At 36.9% G+C, this 6,924-nt stretch overlaps 1 protein-coding gene across 2 annotated transcripts; it reads right to left on the bottom strand.

Annotated features, from left to right (window-relative positions):
- Nucleotides 1-2,766: 2,766 nt before the first annotated feature.
- LOC102816547 (myosin regulatory light chain 12B-like) lies at nucleotides 2,767-3,285 on the bottom strand. 2 transcript variants are annotated; one of them, XM_006872505.1, is made up of 2 exons: nucleotides 3,073-3,285; nucleotides 2,767-2,928 (listed from the first exon to the last, which is right to left on the bottom strand). In XM_006872505.1, the coding sequence occupies exons 1-2, from the start codon at nucleotides 3,283-3,285 to the stop codon at nucleotides 2,767-2,769; spliced, it is 375 nt and encodes a 124-aa protein (XP_006872567.1). The 2 variants fall into 2 exon arrangements, with proteins under 2 accessions (XP_006872567.1, XP_006872566.1); XM_006872504.1 differs by having other exon boundaries at nucleotides 2,767-3,285.
- Nucleotides 3,286-6,924: the final 3,639 nt, after the last annotated feature.

Here is a 6,924-nt window from a genome sequence, read left to right as displayed (position 1 = left end):
GTAGAAAGCCTCATCTTTCTCCCGCGGAGCAGCTGGTAGTCTCGAACTGCTGACCTTATGGTTCGCAGCCCGATTCGTAACCACTACGCTACCAGAGCCATGGATTAATTGCTGCCATTATGTTTTGGGGTTTTTTTTGTATTATTGCTGATTTCTTTGTTCTTTTTGCATTTCTTTGCTGAGTTCATGCTTTTTGTGTTAATTCTTGTGAGTTTCCTCATAGTTTTAATGTTTCCATTTTCTTCTTGGATTTTAATTTTTTGATATGTTGTGAAGTGTTCATTTTCTTTCAGTTTACCTTATATTTCATTAACTTTTCCCTCCAGCAAATACATCTTTAATCAGCACAAAAGATGATTATATGCATTTGCCTCTCCAGGTGGAATGCACATAAATCCAATTAAAACTCCATAGCATAAACCAAAACAATGCCAAGGACAGACTGTGGAAAAGACCATAAACTGTTCTTATGCAAGTTCAGGCTGAAGCCGAAGAAAACTTTTAAATGTCCATGAAAAAGAGCCAAAATATGATTTTGAACATATCCCATTTAAATTTAGAGATAATCTCAAGAACAGATTTGATGCATTAGACATTAATGACTGAATACCAGAATAGTTGTGGTATGACATCCAGAACATCATACAAGAATAAAGCAAAAGGTCATTAAGAAGACAAGAAAGAAGGACAAAAACTAAATTTTTGTCAAAAAACACTCTGAGCTTGCTCTTGAGTATAGAGATGCTAAAGCACATTGAAGAAATGATGAGGAAAAAGAACTGAATAGAAAATTTTGTAGGGCAACTAAAAAAAAACCAAAGTCAATAATTTTCATGAAATGTGCGACGGTCTGAAGTTAATGTTCAACATTTCTCAAGTTGAAAGAACTGAAGAAAAAATGTAAGCTACAACTTGCAAAATTGAAGGGTTCTATGGGGAAAATATGGAGTCCTGGTGTGGTGCTGTGGGTTAATGCTCCAGACTGCAAAGCCATTTGAACTGCAAGGTTGGCAGTTTAAGCTCAGTAGCTGCTCCTTGGAAACCCTATACAAAGTCGCTATGGGTCAGAATCGACTCAATGGCACTTAACAACAACAATGGGGAAAATATGGGATGATACAGAAAGCATCAAAAGAAGATGGGAGAAATGCACAGAGTCACTGTACTAAAAAGAACTGGTCAGTGTTCAAGAGCCAATGGTACTGAAGAAAGCAGTCCAAAGTGCACTGAATGCATTGGTGAAGAACAAAGTTCTGGGAACTGATGAAATACAAATTGAAATCTTTCAACAAACTAATGAAACCCTGGAAGAACTCTTTCATCTATGCCAAGAAATTTGGAATTTGGCCAACTGATTAGAAGACACCCATTCCAAAAAAAGATGACACAAAGGAAAGTGAAAATCATTGGACAATATCATTAATATCACATGCAAGTAAAATTTTTCTAAAGATAGTTCAAAAATGGCTGCAACAGTACATTGACAGGGAACTGCCAAAGATTCAAGTCAGATTCAGCCAAGGACATGGAATGAGGGATATCGTTGCTGATGTCAGATGGTTCTTGGTTGAAAACAGAGAATACCAGAAAGATTTATTTTAATGCTTTAATGACTATGCAATGGCTTTTGATTGCATGGATCATGACAAGCTATGGATAACATTGTGAATCATGGGTAATCCAGAACACTTAATTGTCCTTATGAGAAACCTGTGAATAAATTAGAGGCAGCTGTTTGAACAGAACAAGTGGAGACTGAATGATTGAAAACCAGAAAGCTGTGTGCCAGGGTTGTATTCTTTCAACATACTTAGTCAGTATACTAAACAATCTGAGAAGCTGAATTATATGAAGAAGAATGTAACGTCAATATTGAAGGAAGAGTCATTAACAACCTTTGATATGCAGGTGATACAACCTTGCTTGCTGAAAGTGAAGATGACTTAAAATACTTACTGATGAAACTCAAAGACCACAGCCTTCAGTATGGGCTACTGAAGAAAACAAAAATCTTCACTACTGGATCAATAAATAACATCCATATAAATGAAGAAAAGATTGAAGTTGTCCAAGACTTCATTTTGTTTGGATCTGCTATCAGCACTCATGAAAACAAAAGTCTAGAAATTAAACGATGTATTGCAATAGAAAAATCTTCTGCACAAGAAATAATGTTTTTAAGAGCAAAATTCAGTTTGAGGACTAAGTTGTTCCTGACCCCAACCATGAAACTTTCAATCCCCTCATATGCATACAAAAGTTGCACAGTGAATTAGGAAGGCCCTAGAAGAACGGATGCATCTGAGTTATGGTGTTGGGTTAGAATAATAAAATTGTATGGAATGCCAGAAGAATAAACAAATCCGTGCTAGAAGTATATCCAGAATGTTCCTTGGAATTCAGGATGGTGACACTTTATCTCTAATACTTTTTATGAGACTTTTTTTTTTTCAAAATAGCATTTTTATTATATAAAAATGTAAAAATCCAGCAAAACCGGAAATACGGATAGATTTTCCTGGGATTTCACATTTGTTGATTTTTATTCATAATCTCTTTTTCAATACAATTTACAACTTTATTCCCATTCCCAACCTGATTATAGAAGGTGCTAAGTGGCAGAAAGGTCTGGAATAAATACATCCAAAATAGGGCAAAGCTGTGACGCTAAGTGCATGCAATGAGTCCTATGAGGGTGAGGGGAAAGTATGTTGGAAATAAAATAGAGTAAGACAAGGTAACTGGAAGGTTTTAGTTTAAGTTCGTTCAGTCATCCTTGTCTTTTGCTCCATGTTTAAAGATGCTTGTGAACTCAATGTAATTGAAATTCCCCTTTTTGTCAATAGGTGCTTCTCTGTACAGCTCATCCACTTCCTCCTCCGTAAACCAATCTCCCATGGTAGTCAGCAACTCCCGCAGGTAATCTTCCTGAATGGTGCCTGTTGCTTCTTCATCAAAGCAAGCAAAAGCATTTCTAATGACATCTTCCGGATATGTCCCATTTAGCTTCTCCCCAAACATCATAAGGAACATGGTGAAATTGATGGGGCCTGGGGCCTCATTCATCATGGCATCGAGGTATGAATCAGTTGGGTTCTTCCCAAGAGAAGCAAGCATATCATGCAGCTCTTCCTTGTCGATGAAGCCGTCTGTATTCTGATCATTCATGTTGAAGGCCTCTTTGAACTCCTGAATCTGTGACTGGTCAAACACGGCAAACACATTGGATGTTGCGCGCTGAGGGCGCTTCTTGGTGGTCTTGGTCTTTGCCTTTTTGCTCAACATGGTGGCTGTTTAATTCGCCGCCAGACACCAGAACTGGGCTGCCCTGAGCAAGGCGACGAGTGACGAAGACTTTATGAGAATTTTTATCAAGAGGGACCAGTCCCTGCAGAAGGACATTATGCTTAGTAAAGTGGAGGGTAACCCCCAAAGAGATGGATAGTACAGTGGCAGGAGCAATGGGCTCAAGCATAACAATGACTGTAAGGATGGTGCAAGATCAGGCAGTGTTTTATTCTTTTGTGCCTAGGGTCGCTATGAGTCAGAACTGACTCAACAGCACCTAACAACAACAACAACCCTCTCGTCAGTGAATTGTTCCCTCCTCCCTCCCATCCCTGCTATCTCTCAAATAATGTTTCATTTGTTGTTGTTGTTGTTGTTGTTAAGTGCCATCGAGTCTGTTATGACCCATAGCGACCCTGTACAGGGTTTCTGAGGGTGTGAATCTTTACGGGAGTAGAAAGCCTCATCTTTCTCCCACGGAGCGGCTGGTAGTTTAGAACCGTTGACGTTTAAGTTCACAGCCCAATTCGTAACCACTACGCTACCAGAGTTCCTTAGTAAAAATATTTTCTTGACTTCTTAAATTAGTGCTCTTATACAATATTTTTACTTTTCTAATTAATTTCACTCAGCCTAATGTTCTCCAGGTTCAACCACGTTATGAGGTACTTCGAAGAGTCATATGCATGTAGCCAAGTTTGTTTAGTTTGTTTACCCATTCTTCCATTAATGGGCATTTAGACTGTCTCCATCTTCTTGCTATTGTGAATAATGATAGCAATGAAGATCAGTATAGCATTTATGTTACAACTATTCTTTCTCTCTTTTTTTACTACTCTTATTTCTTCATGATATATATATATATATATATACTAAGTAGAAGGACTGAATTATATGGCATTTGTATCTCCAACTTTCTTAGGAAGCACCTTACCATTTTCCACAGTTGTTACACCATTTTTCAGTCCCAGCAGGAGTGTAGGAGGGTAACAGTCACCACAGTCTTGCAAGCATTTGTTATTTTCTGTTTATTTTGGAACTTTTCTATTACTGCTGGTGTGAAATGATAGCTCATTGTTGTTTGATTTGCATCTTTCTATGCAACGTCCGTTTGAACTGCAAGATCAGTGGTTCAAGCTCACCAGCCACTCCTTGGAAACCCTATACAGAGTCATTATGAGTGAGAACCAACTCTATGGCACTTAACAACAATAAAATGGTTAATGATGGTTAACATTTCTACATAGGTTTGTTGGCTGTCTTTGGTGAAGTGGCTGTTCAAGTCCTCTGCCTATTTTAGACAATTTGTCCTCTTCTTGTTGAGGTATTGAAGTTTGCTATAAATTTTGAGCAAAATCCCTTGTCTGGTATGTCATTGCAAATTTCCCACAGGTTGTGGGTTCTCTATTAGTCAATTATTTGATGCACAAAAGTATATAATTTTTAGGAGGTCCCAGAAATCGTTTGAGTTCTGCAATCTATGTGTTTTCAGTTATGCTTATAGTGTTTTTATGCCATGTATCAGAGCCCCACAATAATCATGATTTTTCATTGGTGATCTATTTATTTCTAGGTTTTACATTTAGGACTTATTCGCATGTTGAGTTCATTTTTTTATATGGTGTGATATATGGGTCTTGTTTCGTTCTTTTACAAATGAATTTCCAGTTTTGTTAGCACCATGTGTTAAGTAAGCGATCTCGTCCCCATTTAATGTGCTTTGGCTCTTTGTCAAATATCAAATGACTGTAGGTAAAAGGATTGTTGCACCAATACCAGGTTGGCTTGATTACTGTGGCTGGTTAATAGGTTTTGAGATCAGTAAGTGAGAGGACTCCTATTTGTTCTTCTTTGCTTCCCCACCCCCTTTCCATATAAAGTTGTTGTTGTTAAGTACCATAGTGAGGACTCTGCAAAAGGTTTCTGAGGCTGTAAATCTTTACGGGAGCAGAAGGCCTCATCTTTCTCTTGCAGAACAGCTGGTAGTTTTGACTGCCAACCTGCCCAATCCGAACCATTACACTACCAGAGCTCATCTCCTGATAAAGTTAGTGATCAGTTTATCCATCTCTTTAAAGAATGATGCTAGAGTCTGGTTTGAGATTGCTTTATATTTATAGATTGTTTTGAGTAGTGGTGACATTCACAATGGTAAGTCTTTTGATCCATGAGCATGGTATTTTCTTCCATTTATTTAGGTCTCTTTTGTTTTTTGTTTGTTTTGTAGAAGTGTTTTGTATTTTCCTATGTATAGGACTTTCATTTCCTCTGGTTAGATTTATTGCTAAGTATTTTATCTTTGAGTAGCTATTGCAAATGGTATTGCTTTCCTGATTTCCTTCTCAGAGCAGTTTTTATTAGTGTAACGGAATCCAACAGATTTTTGTACATTGATCTTGTACCCTGCCACTTTGCTGAATCTTTTAATGAGTGACAATAATTATTTGCTGAGTCTTCATCATTATTCAAGTACAGGATCATATCACCTGCAAATAGAAAGATTTTTACTTCTTCTTTTACTATGTGTATGCCTTTAATTTCTCTTTCTTGCTTTTTAGCTCTGGTTAAGATTTTCAACACAGTATTGAATAGGAGTGGTGAAAAAGGTCATCCTTGTCTGATTTCTGTTCACAAGGGGAATGCTTTCACTTTCTGTTTGTTGAGTGTAATACTGGCTGTTGGTTATATATATATGATCTTGGTTATGTTGAGGAATATCCATCTATTTCTATTTTGTTGAGGGTTTTATCAGGAATAGGTGTTGGAATTTATCAAATGTCTTTTCTGCATCAATACATATGTTCCTGTGTTTCTTTTCTTTTCTTTTGTATAGTGCATTATCTTGATTTTTTAAATAATGAACCTTGACTCCATATCTGGTATGAATCCAATTTGGTCATAATGTACCTTTTAAAAAATATATGTTGTTGAAATCTATTGGCTAGGATTCTATTAAGTATTTTTGCATTTATATTCATATGGCTATTGGTATGTAATTCTCTTTTTAGTGATGTCTCTGCCTGATTTTGCTTTTAAGGTTATACTTGCTTCATAAAATAACCTCTGGGAGTTTTCCATCATTTTCTATGTTATGGAATAGTTTTAATAGAATTGGTGTCAAATCTTCTGTGAATATTTGGTGGAATTCACTATTAAAGCTCTCTGGGCCTAAACATTTTTTGTTGGGAGTTTTAAATGACCTGATCCCTTTGATACAGGTCAGTTCAAATTTTCTACGTCAGCCTGTGTCAATTTAGGTAGGTAGTGTGTTTCTAGAAATGTGTCAATTTTGTGTGTTGTTTTCAAATTTGCTGGAGTTCAATTCTTCAAAATACTCTGTTATTATCCTTTTTATTTCCAGTGGTTCTGTTGCGAAATCACCAATATAATTTCTTACTCATGTTATTTTCATCTTCTCCTTATTTTCATTTGCTTCTTTTTATTGATGTTTTTAATCCTTCCAAAGAACTAACTTCTTGATTTGATTCTTTCTATTGTCTCTGGTAGCGTAGTGGTTATGAATCGGGCTGCGAACTTTAAGGTCAGTGGTTCGAAACTACCAGCCGCTCCGCGGGAGAAAGATGAGGCTTTCTACTCCCGTAAGGATTTACACCCTCGGAAACCCTGTACAGGGTC

Source organism: Chrysochloris asiatica, unplaced genomic scaffold (assembly GCF_000296735.1).
Source record: "Chrysochloris asiatica unplaced genomic scaffold, ChrAsi1.0 scaffold00201, whole genome shotgun sequence".
NCBI lineage: Eukaryota > Metazoa > Chordata > Mammalia > Afrosoricida > Chrysochloridae > Chrysochloris > Chrysochloris asiatica.
Note: the sequence above shows the minus strand (reverse complement) of the source record. Positions and strands in the feature narration are given on the sequence as shown.